This window comes from Lissotriton vulgaris, chromosome 2_2 (genome assembly GCF_964263255.1).
Source record: "Lissotriton vulgaris chromosome 2_2, aLisVul1.2, whole genome shotgun sequence".
Taxonomy (NCBI): domain Eukaryota; kingdom Metazoa; phylum Chordata; class Amphibia; order Caudata; family Salamandridae; genus Lissotriton; species Lissotriton vulgaris.
In genome coordinates this window covers 52,798,530-52,815,619 of record NC_141688.1, presented here as the reverse complement: position 1 = coordinate 52,815,619, position 17,090 = coordinate 52,798,530, and the positions used below count along the sequence as shown (strand labels likewise).

The following is a 17,090-nucleotide window of genomic DNA, read 5'->3' as shown; positions in this document are numbered from 1 at the left end:
TGTAACCTGTAACTAGCTGTAACTCATGTAAAGCGCTCTGACACCTCTGGTTCTAGCCAGCGCTACATAAAACTTTTAAAATAAAAATAAAAAATACAATCATTTTTGGATTCTGTCCTTGCAAGCCTCTTGCTCATTGGTATTATTGTTTAACTCTGCAACCTTCCAGGAGCTGTGCCCACATTTAGGGAAAGCCATGGCTCTAGGACACGCAAGGCGTATGGCATTTAAGCATAGCGGCATAGATAATGGAAAAACAAGGAGGAAAGGAAGAGATGGCTTCACAGTCTAACTGAATACAAACTCTTACTGAAGCCTGAGCTTCCTGCAAAATCTCTGAGTGGCATTATAGAATTAAAATTCATACTTACACAAATGTCTAGATTTATGGAATGGGTATTGGAACTGGTAATGGATTTACAACATAAGGCAAGCTGTCGCCCTTACCTTTAGAGCAAACCATCCAGAAATGGGGAAAGTGATAATCAGCAGTATTAGGACGAGAGATGAGATGATTCCATGACACATCCATGAAAGCCAGCTCTGGGAGCGATCTGTAGAATGGTCGGATAAAAACATAAGGCTGTATCACGACTGGCCCTTTACAACGTGTGATATAATCAGACTGCAACTTGGAATTATTCTTTTACAAAGGCAACAAATGTAATGCTCCTAGTATGCCCAGACCACTAAGACATATGCATCAGTACTGGTGCTCACAAGGCCACCTAAAAGGATTGGTGGGTAATGAGATTCTGCTTCGCTTCTTGTCTCAAGAATGTATCCCTGCATTGTGAAATTCTTCAACTAGGTATCTGTCTTTCTTCCTTCATTTAGTGTTGTTCTATGTGTTTCTCACTTCATTTCCTCCCTTTCTCTTTCCTTCCAGCCTTACATTTCTTTCACTCTTTCTTTAATTTTATTTGAACACATCATGTTCAGTTCCTTTTTCATCTTGAGTCAAATATTCCTTACCTTTTCTATGTCCTGCTTTCTTATAGGCCTTCGCCTCTCTTTCTCCTCCATTCAGATTCCCATAGCTGCCAAGGTTTCAGATTGCTTATGTGAAACATTTTCATGTCAATGTAATTATGAGTGACATTCAACGACTATGAGTGACACTTTCTCGCGGGCAAAATAAAGCACATGAAGACGGGGGAAATATGTAAACAAAGATTGCACGTTTTCAGATTGCTGAAGTGTGACATTTCCGTGGTTTACGTGAACACTTTATCTGGAGTAAAACCAAGCAATAAAGTGCATGAAAACAGATAACACCTTTTCAGCAATGAGAAGCTCAGAAAATATCTTGAAACTGCTGCAAAACCCCTGAATAGAAGGTTAATACTTCCTTTATTATAGCCACCAATTCTCTGCATATTTTGCGGCAGTCTATGTTATACCGTATTTAATACAATTTTAAAACAATGTGTATATTCACAGTGGTTTTAGTCGCAGTCTGGGACATCATAGCATTAGAACACAGAAGTCCCTATCCCCCACTGTGCCAACTAGGGCAAAATTCTGTTTCTCTCTAGTTACACACAAAACATTTGTAGGTATTTTATTAACCAACTGAGGTTTCAAAATGTTAACATAAAATACTGTATTTCCCTACACTTCTTTAACTTGAGTGATTAATCATTTTTTATTAAGGTGTGTGGATTTTTTGTATGTAGTTACCTAAAATAAAAGATGATCAAAATAGTTATAGAATATTGTTTTCCTGTTTCTTATTTGTTGTGAGACCTAGGCTGCATTTTCTGCTGGAGCAGTCAGAGTTAAAGCCGATGTACGCCATAAAAACCTCTGCAGTTTCAAATTTCAGCAAATATGTAAGACTGGCTTCAGATCAGGGCATCTGAGCCGTGTATTTCAAATGATTCTGACAGTATGGCTTTCACAGTTACACGGGGTTGGAGAATGCCACATTTCTTTCATGGCCATTAATATATTAATATCCTTCATTCTCCATGTGAAACACAAAATAATATTCCTCCCCTTCATTCCCCGCCACATTTCTGTGCTCCCGGCATAAAATATAAATGAAGGAAAACATGGGCAGAACTCTGTACACTTCCAGTATGTTCATGTTGTAATTGCTGAAGAAAGCAGATGAAGACAGTGCGGTACCGGATTGCTGTCTGTCCACAAGAGTCTGGGAGTGTGTCTTCCAGGCTGAGCACTTCGCAGGCTTGCTTTATCATGTGTGAGATGTCTTGGGGCTGAGGTTCTTCAAACGGAATGGGCATGGCGGGGGCTAGGACTACAGCAGTAGGCGTTTGTTTATGTTTGTGTCCTAGTCGAACTTAAGGAGAGTCACAGGTATCAGTTTTACTCTCCTCACTCAGCAGAGTGTCACTAATATGTGAATATTAAATCTATAAAATTACGCGGCCGTCTAAATTGAGGTACAGTGCGGGCCTGCAAAGAGCAGGGCTTTAAGTGGGCCGGGTCTGTCCGGGTCTGAGCACCGGCAGTTATTTTTATGGAGCCTCGAAACGGGTCTCTTTCGGGCTCTATTTTTGGTCTGTTTTCTTTTATTTATTTTTTCTTGGACTTCAGTGAAAGCATGCATCCTCGGGGAGCGGAATATAAAACAGACCCCATTTCACTGCAATATCGGTTTGTGGTTTCCGAGAGGATCAAACCCGAGCGGTTCTTCTCAAATAATGCACGGCCGTCAAATGTAACTAAACTGCCCGATTTCTGCCTACATGACAAGCCTTCTGCTTCGGAAAAATCAAAGGGAATGCTAATACAGCAGGAACATTTTGTGACGGGAATGGCAGGAATGCAGTATGATTTCACTACCAACGGTGCCTGTGCTGGGTCACGTGACCCTAGGGCTCGTGGCCTTGTATTCAGGGTGACGATAGGTCACGGAGAAGAATGGCGCAGGCGGTGTTTTCGGGTGAAGACAGCACTGCTTTCAGCATAACGCAGAGCCATCACGCGAGCAAACCAGAAGAGAATATCTATAGCGCCCACACGTTTACGCCTTGCTCATGTCTGCATGAGCACTTTTTAGCGTGCTTGACTGTGAAATAAACCCCCACGAGAGCAGCCAGACCAGGTTATTTAAATATCAGGTGTTACTGCCAGCCAAATCAATTCATCAAAGTGGAAAGATAAACGGCTGAGTAGCTGTGCAGAGATTTGACCATTGTGACCTGGAGGCAGGGCTGGCGCTAGGCAGGGGCAGCTGCCCAGGGCCTCGTACTCAGCCCACCACATGGGGCCCGCACTGGTGGTGTGTGCTGTTCCCCATGCGATCCATTTCAAAGAAAGGTGTCGCCTTGCAATTAAGAGCCATTGGAGGGGCCTCCTCCCCGGGCCTCTCAGGGATGGTGTCTGCAGGCATAAGGGAGGTAGACGCTCCCTCCAATTGCAAGGAGACCCATTCACAGACACTATGGGAGGCTCATTGTCCAGCTTTTGGCGCCCCCACAGTTTTAACTTTTAGCCCATAAGCAATTCTCACACCTATCGGACTGAAGGTGTGAGAAATGCTTGTGGGTTGAAAGTTAAAACTGTGAGGAGCGCCAAAATGCTGGACAATAGGCCTCCCACAGTGTTTGTGAATGGGTCTCCTTGCAAGGCTTATCTACATCAGAGGGGCCTCGCACATTCCCTTTTAGCCCAGGGCCTCGCAAATCCTAGGCCCTGCCTGAAGGTTAACCCCAGATCTCTCCACAGTACACTCACCCCGCTGTATTATATTGTAGTCCACATTGATGTCTTATGTGCTGGTGTTATGTTGCTGCTTGCATGATATGCCCCTTTACTTTAGTGCCAGAGAATCAACATGCAAAATGGTGGAGCGGTCCTGCAAATCCGTGTGACACGCTCCCGAAAGAGCACTTAGGCTGTCTGCCTCACAAATACACAGAGGCCTTGAGCCAAGCGCGGGTCAGACTACCTGCTTCCTACCTCGCAGGAGCTCACATCATCTCTGGATGCATCTGGGTTGTAAGTTCCTCAGGGGGTGGGTACACAGCCGTCCTGTCCCTATCTTGCACACTCTGTCTGACATGATGCTCTTCACACCATGGCAACTTGGCTCAGCAGCATAGGTCTAACTACTACTAAACTCGGGGGCTTTAAGTGGGGTGGGTCTGTCTGGGTCTGAGCACGGGCAGTTATTTTCAGGGTGCCTCCAAACGGGTCTTTACCGGGCTCTATTTTCGGGCCTCGCAGAGATAGTCCGTTTTCTTTATTTTTTCTTGGACGTCAGTGAGAGCATGCACATCGATGCGCGCATGCTCTTTTTGCTCACTACTGAGTAGTGGAGGTCAAGCCATGATGTCATGCCAGGTGAACCGCATTGTAGGAGGACTCTGTGGCATGTTTTGAAGGGGGTGGTGGCTTCGTTAAAACTCACCCCTGTGAAGCCGCGTTGCTTTCTGGGAGCAGTGCTTCTAGAACACTCAGCCTCACGTGAAGCCACCTTATACGGGAGGTGCCTGCATGGGCATTTCCTGGGATGACGACACCAATCTTAGGGTATTGGGGAGGGTTTATGACGTTATCCATAGCCTAGCTGTAATAAGGAGGGGAGAGAGCGAGCTTGAGCGGGGAATTCCAAATCTGATGACCCTCTGAGGAGTCGTAGAGCTGACGGCTTGTCAGAGCAAGGGGTACTGCTACACTAGTTACCTTTATTTAGACCACGCCCCTACTCAGATAGGCCACACCCCTTTACGAGGTTTGCCCCGCCCCTTTTAGAGCACCCCCAGTTTTTTTTGTCCACTTAAAGCCCTGGCAAAGAGCAATCACATGGCTCCCCCTGATGCCAGAAAACAGCATCCTGCGCCCCCAATGCTGCCCAATCTGTCCATCTGCCATCACCAATCGGTACTGTACTCACTGATTGCACGAGAACCGACTGTGCCAGTCAGTGAGTGCGACATCCTCCCGGTGTGTGTGTGCGCAGAAGAAAAGCCACTCTCTGGCAACTGCAGGCAAGGAAGAGCAAAGTGGCCGGCCCTCAGAGTCTGTCTCTGGGGCCAATCACTGCGTGTGGTAGATGCCTTGCCAGAAAACAACAATAGGCAAGACGCCGCCTCCGTTTCTACATGAGCTACTATAGCCCGGTGACGGCAATTGATGGTTATTTCTGAAGCACCAATAAAGACACGTGCTAGCCGGGCTCAACACATGCTAGCCGGGCTCGGCTTGACCTTGGTGATTAATGAATTGACTGCGCGAAGCACAAGTTCATTAGCTCAACAGGCGAGGCACCAACCCCACCCAGATCCACGTGGGGCACTGGCTGGTCTTGATATTGTTTATGATCAACACAGGTGCCCCACTGAAAGCACTAGGCAAGTAGCTGTGCTCACCTGATTCGTGTAATTTAATGATTCTCCGGGGATGGCCAAAGTTCATGTATTGTGTATTTTTGATAGACAGTTTGAGCACAGGCAATATTGTCTCAATAGCGCACTTTGCCAGCTGCGCACTCGCCACAGCTCCTCCCAGCGCACCAGGGTGGTCGAGGAGTGCTAAAATGCACTTTAGTGCAGTGATGCCGACCACCACTTTAAAATGGTTTACTCTAACGCCTGATGCGTGGTACTTGGCAGGGATGTGCTCCCATCTCTCTTTTTCCAGTTAATAAGCTATTGAATGCACATGGATGTACACCATTGCTTTAGAAAAGTCACGTCCACAGATATCTTTAGATATTTCCTCAGTCTTTTGCCAAGGAAACAGTTGGTCTAAGCGGTCACACACCTCCAAAATAATGCCCCCCCCCCCCACCATTGTCCGACTCCATAACCTGCTGTGGTACAAAGCAAATGTGAATGTGTGAGTACCTGGCAGGGTGAGATGTCCGCCCCTGCACCTTGGATGGCAGGCTAGGCTTGCCCTTCATTCACCTAGGATGGAAAAATACATTGACTGCAGATCACACATCAAGCTCGTAGATTTTTGCATTGTAAGAGGCATCCTAGACCACTACTCTGCCATGTAGATTGTAGTTACAGTCAGATGCTTTGTTTGATGTCTGAGACGAAGACTACGAGCTGTGTGGATCCAGGGTGAGACCCAGAGAGGCCAGGCTTTGAAACCTGTAGGACACGTGAAAGTCACAGAAAGAGATGGAGCAGAGCAAGGAACAAGGGAGAGATGCAGCAGGCACAGAGTTTGTAATTGGTGCATTTGGTGAAAAACAGAGAAGAGGCTCTGCGGTTGTGTAAAACGAAAGAGGAAACCAGATAGACCAGAATGTAAAAAATGAATGCAGCTGAGTGGTCAGGCGTTAAGGTCATTATAACAAGGGTGACATGTAGAAAGGATGGACTTTGTAGGAAGAGTGATAGGACACAAGTGCCTATTGGTCGGATGAACATTAGTCTTACAAGGAAGCCATAGTCTATCATCTAACCGTGGTGACAATAAATGAGTCCATGCTCCAATATCCGCATACAATTTGACATGCTCTAGATTAACAAGCAGTGTTATATTCAACCAGAATTCTGAAAACCTTTACACTAATGTCATTCAGATATTTACCCAAAAGCTTTCGTATTAACATCCCAACACGGGTATCCACAGTCCCAGAGATGTGGCCATCCCCACAAGGTGCACACTCTCTACCACCACCAATGAGGGGAACAGCCTGAAGACAGGCCTTCATCTCTTACTCTGTACAATTGTATGTTAAGACTTGGGGCTTTAGAGAAGAACATGCATGGATATGACTCTGCAGCAGTGCTGCCATTGTTTGCTATGGAGATAGGACTCACCTGAAAAGTCACTCGCCGAGGAGCCTTTAGAAAATGGATCAAAGGTGCTTCCTGGAGGCCCAAAATCAAAAAGCCTCTTTTGAGATCCATAAACACCAGAGTCAGAACTATCACCGTCACCCACGGGTAAAGACTGGTATCCCGAACTACTGAACATGTTTTCGTCACCACTGGTAGTGCAAAACGAGCATCTGAAGGACCAGGATCTAGAGAACGCTGACGACTGTATCCAGAAGCGGTGAAAGCTGCAAGTTAAAAATCATAATTCAGTAAAGATGCAATGTCTTATTCATAAGAACACAAAAATTAACAAGCATTTGAAATGCAATAGGTCTCGCCTTTAAGTTAAAGCTATTTGCTTTGCTAATGGTATTGTATTTTAGCTATGTCTTATTGAGTGTTTATATGTGATATGTTGTGCCTTCATGTTGGTTGAATTGTAATTGTTATGTGTATAGTAGTTTAACGCATAGCGTCAGAAGGAGAAGAGCAGTGTTTAAGATTTGGGACGGAGAATGAGTAGAAGAATAGATAAAGGTTAATGAAGTATAGTGAGGAGGGGAGTAGTATGAGGCAGAAGAAAGGGGAGTGGGGAGATTAGTATGAGGGAGAAGGAAGAAAGCGTGGAGGAGATTAGCGTGATTTTGAAGGAAGGAAAGTGCGGAGAGCAGTTTGAGGCATAAGAAAGGAGAGAGGGAGTTACAAATGCTCTAGTTTTAGTCAAAACTACCAGGACCAGAAAGGGAAGCTCATTTCAAACTTCAGCTGATAGTATAGCTGCCCCATTCTAAAAGTGAACAACTGCATATGGTTTTCACAACATCAACAATAACTCTATCTTCTGAGCAAAAGATGTGCCTAGAAGTCTTTACATTGGTGCTACTGCTAAAACATTTGTATTTAGCGAACAGCTATATTTGTGAAGATGCTCAAATTACCATGCAGACTGCACATACGTGCATTATGAGATCTCTGTTGTCTAAACACCAAAGCATATCGCCAGTGAAATAATTATAAAAGTAATGTACACAATGGCATTTAATAATAAGCCTGGTGATAAAACAGCAGGCGGCGGCTTAGCAACTCGGGGTCACGGTTCAGATTCGTAGTTCCAGGTACAATAATGCAATTACCACTTGAAGACTGTTCAAAAACCAAGTGTGCCTGGAACCTCTACTTGGTCATACAACAGAAACAAAGTAGTGAATAAAAGGGAAAAGTTGTATAAACACGTGATGGATAAGACAACACAGGCAAAGCCACTAACCCACCACGTATCGCATCTGCTATACCTGGGAAGAGCTGTGTTGGATCACAGATGGCTACTGCTATAATAGTCTCCATGGTGAAAGGTGAACAAACACAACAAAACCCAAGGATTTATGGCAGTGACAGTGAACTAAGGTAGCCAAGAGCTTGCCAAAGACATCCCAGCCTAGGTTCTGGGGTAGGAAAAGAGTAAAGGAAGAAAAAAGAAGTCCCCGTCCTAGAATTCCAACCAAAGAAAAACCAACTATTAGCCATGCTCGGCAACATCAAAAAGTACGCCTCGAGGAAGGCATAACATTAAAAAACTGTAGACTTACGACATACCAGACATAGTAACACCAGTGTAGGTACTCTGCGGCACAGACGATCAGCATCAAAAGACAACCTGCTAAACGGGTACTGTCGCGATCTGCGTATATGTAAACATTGTAAACCTATTTCACTACCAGTGGAAAGCTGGAAAGCTTGAAGCAACATGCGCATGGTCGGAATTGTGTCAGAGTGCCTTTAACATCTAAGCCCCTTGATCTAGTGAAGCTGTCGCTATGTCAAATATTAATATATGTTAAACAATAATGGACGAACCCAATCTATGTGTGGCACTATCACTGATAGGCAGTGTTTGGAACCCACTGGGTTTGTTAAAAGACCCTTCACACACAAACCTGGTTGGTGTCATGCTTCATCTTGGGGTCCCAACTGGGTGGCCGAATGCCCCCCAGTTGTACTACGATGCCTGATTACAGCAGAGCTGGTGCAGTGCAGAAGTGTGATGTAGTGTGAATTAAAAATATGTCTGAGAATCCTTGCCTCTTTATGTTTATTACTGGCAACTCAGGATATGGTTAAAAAGTATGTGAGATGCAACTAAGAAAGAAATAATTATCTTGTAGTTGGCTATGTGATGGGTCTACATGTTTCATCCCTCAGGAGAATGTAGGAGGGGCTTTCTTCAGGACCGTGAAAGTGAGTGAGTGGCAAAAAATGTGGTGCCTCGTGAGAGGTGAAAATAGTAAAATAAGTACCTACACACGCGCTAAGGTGTGTGGACGGCGTGTCTACGAACCTACGGACACATATGAAAGGAAGAACCTGTGGGTAAGAAAACACAGCAGAAGAAAAGTATACATATACAATTATGACAAACAGATAATATGTTGACAGTGGTACCATCGTGGCCAACGTATCCCTAGAGGTCTGAGAGTACCTTTAAAACCCTTACTTTGCAAGAACAACACGCGCTTTATTGAGAAGTGGTACGCCATTCTCAATAAATGCTCTCTTGATCTAATTTTATTGATCATAGAAGAACTGTCAAGAGCCCTGGAAGAACTTACCGCTGAAATCACCCTCATCAAAACAGAATTGACTAACACAATGGAAGCTGCTGATTTCACCAAAACTCTGGATGATATTAAGTTGCAACTGAAAAAATACATGCAAGAAATACAAGAACGTAAAATCCGAAAATTTAAAAGAGACACAATAGACTACAAACTCGAGGAGGTATACACTTGGGCAGAAGTGTATGCCCGCCGCCGACAGAGTCGTCCATACAATCCATATTCGGAAACAGAAACTTCATCATCGGAAGGAGAATCACGCTCATAAACACCACGTGCCAGAGACGTGAACAATATACCTACAGAAAAATCATCGACAACCCCTGCAACTGCAGTTCATTTTTTAGGGGAAGGCCCAAGCGGACAGGACGACCCAGGCGGTGCCAAAAGCATAGACAAAGCAAAGGAACCGACAGAGGCGAAGAACCGAAAAGGCAGGAGAAAGTAGCAGATTTTAACAATCTGGTTATCAATATTTCTTCATATGAACTATCGCACCATGAAATACGCACACTACAAAAAGGACAATCCTTTGTCCCAACTACCACCACCAACACACTTGAATTGGAAATTAGTTTATTTAAGCTAATGCGGAACATCAGACTAAGAAATTATTTTCACAACGATCAGCAAGATGAGTCTTTACTACAGGGACTACATCCCTGCAGTACATTTTTAGCTCCTGTGAGTCATAAAACATTAGACACCTTCGAGAACCTGGTGAAACATGAGATTACAACTCTTAAATTCCAACAAACATCAAGACACTGTAACCTCACGGTGTAGGATAGAAGCATACTCAGAAAACTCACCAATAACAACTCCATAGTCTGTCAGAACGCGGACAAAGGCGGTGCCCTTGTTTTATTAGACAGCACCTTCTATCATGAATAAGTATCAATCCATGTTTCAGACACTAATACTTATGCTATATTGGATAACAATCCCACACAGGAATTCGCTGCTATCTTGATGAACATTGTACAAAAAGCTATTGATAACAGTACCATAACTGACAGAGTCAAAAGATTTTTGGTTCAAGATAACCCTCGATCACCTTTCTTTTATATACTGCCCAAAATACACAAGAACTTACAAAAGCCGCCATTCCGACCATTCATCTCCACAAGAGGCAGCATCCATGAACCTGTAGGGAAGTTTATTGATAAACATCTTCAGCCTCTTGTAATGAACTTCAATTCTTACATCCGGGACACCACTAATTTCATGCTGAAAATCAACTCAATACAAACAACCCCAGAAGAGGAATTATGGTTGTGCACGGTGGACGTAAAATCACTGTACACCTCAATCTCCCACGATTTAGGCATTGAAGCAATAGAGCGAGTGTTACTTGACTCAACAATAGATTTCAATCTTCAAGTACTTATCATGGAGCTATTGATGTTCACACTCTATCAAAGCTATTTTAAGTGGAATGATAACTGGTACTTGCAGTTAAGTGGTACTTCCATGGGCAATTGCGCAGCTCCAGTCTACGCTAATTTGTTTATGCATCACTTCGAGGAACAACACATTCTCAATAAACCCATGTGGCTTGAACATGCAAGACTTTCCTTCGCTTCATTGATGACATCTTCATCTTATGGTCCGGAACCTTGAATACTCTTGAGCGCTTCCTCACTCAACTCAATGATATTGACAAACGCATTAAATTTACATTGGATATTAACTAACATCAAATACATTTTCTAGACGTACACATACAGCTTGAGCAAGGCCAATTTTCTACAAACCTATTTCGCAAAGACGCAGACCGCAACAGTGTACTGCATTACAACAGTTTCCACAGACCGGGACTAAAAAACAATCTACCGTTCTCTCTGCTACTGAGAGTCATACGCATCGTGTCAGAACCCTCAGAATGCTCCAAACAAATTGACAACATGCTGGTTAGATTTATAGAACAAGGCTATCCGGAAGAGATCCTACACAAGGCTAAAACCAGATGTGACTCTTTCAACATACAAGACTTATTGTCAGTCAAAAAGAAGAAAAATACTAAATGCATGGTAGTTGTATCTAAATTCTCAACAACAAGCAATCACTATCGCAACATCATTTTAAAGCATTGGCCACAACTTAGTACGGAACCCGACTTTAAAGTTCTTTTCGAAAACAAGCCTATCTTTGCCTATACCCGAGGTCCGAATTTAAAAGACTTGTTCACCCAAACAACAAGTGATACAGAAAACACCATTTTCAAAGTTTTACTACTGTGTTACAATTGTAGCAATTGTCATAACTCCATACCAGGCAATACCATTAACCACCCCATGAAAGGAACGAAAATCAAGCTCAGAGTAAACGCCACATGTAATACAACTAACGCCATTTATCTACTCAAATGTCCATGCGGCCTATGTTATGTGGGCCAAACAGAGAGAAAAATCCGCATCTGGATCTTGGAACATAAAAGCAACATCAGAACAGCGAACCCCAAATCTACTGTTGCCATGCACTACATGGAGAAAAGACACAATGTTTCGCAATTAAAATTTCTAGTTTTAGAAGTGATTATTCAAACCAAAGGGGGCAACAACAAAAACAAACTTCTGCAAAGGGAGAACTATTGGATACGATTCCTGTGCACGATGCAGCCCCATGGGCTGAATGACAGAATGGAATTTCTTTGTTATCTTTGATTAAGAACTATTAACAGCATTGGCAGCTCTTTTTATAAAACATTGATTTCATATGTACTATAATGCGACATGCAACATTTTCATATGTTCGTTCTTACTGTCCTATAATGTTTTCTTGTTTTACTCACATTGTTATTTGGCACACATTGATTTATTTTCTCTAACCGGCCTTCAAACACATAAATACTCTAAAGATGGTGCCCACTCTTTCTACTATACGCTAGTCCTTTTTCCATGTTTTTTAACCCACTAAGCTTCCAGTCTCGGACGCTATTAACTTTATCACTCACAGCGCTAACGCGCCGAACTTAACTTGCTGGATTGCACTCACGTACTAACATGGTTCACCCAGACCTTCACGTGTCTTCGTGATCGTCATCTCAGTAAGCACCTCGTTCAGAGGACTAAATATTCGGTGATTTATCGTTTGTTTTAACGTCTTGCCTACATTGCAGACTTTTATCTTTTTTCAGAGACCACGTGTCCTCGTCCTATCCGCCGACATTATAGGAATACTCTTTTGACTGTTTGCTTCTCTAAGATGCCAACTTAAAACTACAGTCACTGATTTTTTGGTTTTGTAATCCACTATTTCATTGCAATTTCCACTGACTAATACGCACTTAACTCTCTCGATTACGGTATCCACGACGATAGATCACATTTAAACCTTTCACAGTTTACAGACACTATGCTTATTTGTCCAGTACACTTTTACCGTTGCTGATTACTTTTGGTCACGTTTTGTTCTATTTGGTGGTTGCACATTTGATATCTGATTATCATCATCATAATGGATGATATGCATGATCACGCATCAAGATACCAGCAGTTTAGGCTGCATATGATTGCATGTACATTGTTTGAGACTTTCTATTGAGGGTCTTCCTGTAAAGATTATACTCATGTTTTTCATTTGCAGAACATTCCCCTGACGAAAGGCATAACTGATACCCGAAATGCATTGGGTTGGACATCAAACTTGGATGGATATTAACTTAAAGCTTTGAGGCTTTTGCCGTTAAGCCACCTAAAATTATTATCATGAAAAATACTGTGAAGATGGTTTGACATGTACAGTGAATGTCAAAGTTCATGGTATTGATTGGTCATTAAACAGATGACAACTAATCGCTGTCTAATTTGAAGACTTTCAGCTTGATACATTGGATTGAACCTATTTTTTTGGTCTTAGACGCTGTGCACTGGGGGAGAGCTCCTCTGTAGGAGCTGCATCATTATTGATTTCTCAGCAACACTTGGTGGAACGGAAAGTGAAGCCCCAGGAGCACGCAACATTTTTTTTTATTTTGGCTTACATTCGTTCAAATATGGTTGTGCATGTCCTTTTCAGACAGTGGTATTTAAGCTACATAAAATGCAACCTTAGGTGCTAAGGTCATCCAATTGACTTGCCTGGTGATGGTACCTGTAACAAAATAAATATATATATATAGTGCGCCTGCTGCATGCGGAATTTGTGCAGCAGCTATTGTGGTTGGAAGTCTTAGCATTGCTATGAAGCTGTGAGGCTTCCTTGTGACAGTCTAGTGGCAACCCAAGGTTGTCTCGTTGATGGTCATGATCACCGTTCATTTACAGTGTTGCAGCGTAGCTGGGTGTAAGGCTAGCCATAGTAATGGTAAAATTACACATATACCAAGGTGGGCGCACACATGGAAAAAACGGCGCTATACCGTCATGCGTGGGGGGCAGATTAAATTAAAAACAAAACACAGAAAACATGAAGCAATGCTTAGGTAAAATAGGTTATAATTACACAATGGTTGAGTATGTGTTGGCTGATCGGGGCTCGGGAAGAGTGTGCTCTTCTGAATAACTCTGGGAAGAGAAAGAGCGGCACGTGAGCAGATGATTTAAGTAAATGCTCACAAAATGCCTAGAGATATAGCCAGCAGCGCAACCTTACTTGGTATCAGAGCGGACCCGCTTATGAACCTGTTGTGGTCTCCCGTCGTCTCGGATGAGAACCGGGCCGGTGTAGGCTAGGTTATGAAGTAGTGGGAGCCATAGAGTACGTGCCGATGTGGACACGCTATGCGAGGCTGAAGCAACAGGAGCGTCTGCGCATGTGTGGCTGGGAGCCGCTTCTCTGTGTGCATGCGCAGACAGGGATCGGGAATGTCTGAGGCAGCGCATGCGCAGTAGCAGTATGCCTCGCCAGAAAGGAACATTCTGGCATGTTGGAAAAAGTGCTCTAGAAGGGCAAAAAGTAAAATTAAATAAAGGCGCTGTGATAAAACTGAATGCTAATGGTGGAGCGCTCTGGTGTAGCTGGGGAGAATGTAAAAGAGCAGTGTATGCCTCAGATGAGAGTACACAGCTTGGAAGGAAGCATGACACTAAAAGGAATGTAAGGGACTTCCTGGTAAGAGTTCAAGGGTTCTGCTGGTGTGTCAAGACCCTCGTTGGGTTGGAGGCGCTGGCGCAATTTCGCCAAAGTGTGGTGGTGGGCTCAGGGCTTCCTGCAGGGTGCCAGGGTAGGTGGCTAAAAGAGGTCACAGTTGGCCATAGATGGGCTATGTGCCACAAGTGGACGTCAAGTGTCAGTGTTGTTTCTAGAGCCTACTAAGACTGTTCCAGGGGATATTGACGTTTAAACCTGTAAGGTGGCTTGACAGACAGTATATCCATCTTTGTTCTTTCTCAAGTAGGCTACTTTGGATATTGGGTAGGTTGGAGTCTAGAGCTTCTATGACTACCCATCTCCTATCGTTGGTCTTGTGCCAGTCTCTAGGAAGTGGTTGGTCATTTCGGCAGTGTTTTTCGTGCACCGTATGGTGGTGCGATGTTCGCAAATCCTGGTTTTGATTTCGCGATTCGTCATGCCGATTTACGTGAGGTTACAGGGGCAGATGATCCGGCATATGACATGTTCAGTGTTACAGTTGGTGTGTTTTCTTCGCTCCCATGTCTTCCCTGGTTCCAGGGGGAGGTTTTTCTCAGTCTCAGTAATGTGGCACACACTACAGTTCCCGCACGAGTAGTGACCCGTGATGCTTGGGAGCCCCCAGGCATTGAGAACCATATTTGTAGGTCTTTGTGGTTGTGTAGGTCTGGTGGACACTATGGAGTCTTTTATGGATCTTGCCCTTTTGTTGGAGAGGAGCGGTGGTGCCCAGTCAAGGTTACCTGTCTTCAGTATTTTCCAGTGTTGCCGGGTGATCTGAGAGACTTTATTGGACACGATGTTATAAGTTGTCACGCTTGTGAGTGGTGCTGGAGTGGGAACTCGTGTCTGGGTTTCCAGGAGTGCTTCGCTGTTTTGGTTTCTGGCCCTCTTGTTGGCTTTATTAGTAATGTGTTTAGGATATTGTCATTGGGGTAGTTTTTTGCTCAGCTCAATGGCCTGAGACTTGTAGTCTTTTATTTTGCTACAATTTCTGTGGAACCGGAGCTATTGGCAATATGGAAGGTTTTCGCGAAGTGGTCTAGTATGGAAGCTGGCGCCACTCACATGCGTGACAACTTATAACACCGTAGCCAACTACAAGATAATTATTTCTTTCTTAGTTGCATCACACATACTTTTTAACCATATCCTGAGCCGCCAGTAATAAACATAAAGAGGCAAGGAATTCTCAGAGATATTTTTAATTCACACTACATCACATTTCTGCACCACACCAGCTCCGCTGTAATCAGGCGTCATAGCACAACCGGGAGGCATTCGGCCACCCGGTTGGGACCCCAATGATGAAGCATGACATCAACCAGATAGGTGTGTGTCGGGTCTTTTAACAAACACAGTGGGTTCCAAACACTGCCTACCCGTGAAAGTGCCAATCATAGTATTAGCGGGCATACACCTGGACAAGGCGTTCACTTCCTGGGCTAAGCTTTCATCAGTGCAATACACACCGGGCTGTGCAGTTAAGATACTGCTGCACAGACCAAGTTACCTCGTACAGTGCAGAAAGAGGTACACCCAGACCGCTGAATACTGAAGGTTAGCCACACATTATGAGGCAGCAAACAGCACTCTTCCATGAGCCCACTCCGTGGTTCGGGGTGGTGGGACAGACAGAAGCCGCTGCCCCGCCCTCGAAACCTAAACAATGAGCCCGGGCCTAGGGCGTTACTGGCTCACCTTCTCTCCAGCCGGTCTGAGCCACTATGAATTTCACAGCTTAGATGCAAGACCCTGAAATCGGACAAACGTGTGCTTTTCCATTACTTATGCGAATAACCCGAACCTCGTCTTGCGAGATGCTTCAGTCCCGGTTTATGTGTGTGTTGTTAAAAAGCGCGATCTTTGAAATAAGAGGAGGGGGGGGGGGAGGAGGAGGAAGCCCAGGAGAGAAGTGAGTGGCAGCTGAGCGTGAGGGCTGCTGGATTGTCATTAAAAGGTGTACAGCCTTAAAATAATGTAAGCGGTACAAAAGGGGTGGTGATGGACGGAGCATCTGAACCAATCAAATACTCACACCCAGTCAACAGATCTGGGTTTAATCGATCACCGTTCTTTAGCCCACTCTGCCACCCCAGTTCAGACATGGCCATATGCAAATCAGTCTGAACCTGTGCCTCATGGGAACAGTCCAGCCCGAACTGCCAAGCCATACCTTCCCTGGACCGGATTCAAGCTTCCTAGTACCGGTTTCTGCCATTACAGACGTCTTCAGCCAGGCTTGCTTGAATCCATTGGCAAAGTGAACAAGGAACTCAAGTCTGAGCATACCCTGCCAACTTATGGCGGCCAAAGCGGTACAAAAGCGGTGTTGATGAACGAAGCATCTGAACCAATCAAACACTCACACCCAGTCAACCGATCTGGGTTTAATCCATCACCATTCTTTAGCCCACTCTGCCACCCCAGTTCAGACATGGCCATATGCAAATCAGTCTGACCCTGTGCCTCATGGGAACAGTCCAGCCCAAACTACCAAGCCATGCCTTCCCTGGACCGGATTCAAGCTTCCTAGTACCGGTTCCTGCCATTACAGCCGTCTTCAGCCAGGCTTGCTTGAATCCAGTGGCAAAATGAGCAAGGGACTCACGTCTGAGCATCCCCTGCCAACTTATGGCAGCCAAAG

At 44.4% G+C, this 17,090-nt stretch overlaps 1 protein-coding gene across 2 annotated transcripts in view; it reads right to left on the bottom strand.

The window, feature by feature from the left end:
• STOML1 (stomatin like 1) overlaps positions 1-17,090 on the bottom strand; it is a 116,353-nt gene that overhangs the window by 74,694 nt on the left and 24,569 nt on the right. For both annotated transcript variants that reach the window (XM_086959269.1, XM_086959270.1), the window contains exons 2-3: positions 6,756-7,000; positions 448-554 (exon numbers count right to left, since the gene is read on the bottom strand). In XM_086959269.1, the coding sequence (XP_086815395.1) occupies positions 448-554; positions 6,756-6,912 (264 nt within the window). In that variant the 5' untranslated portion in view covers positions 6,913-7,000. The remainder of the gene's footprint in view (positions 1-447; positions 555-6,755; positions 7,001-17,090) is intronic.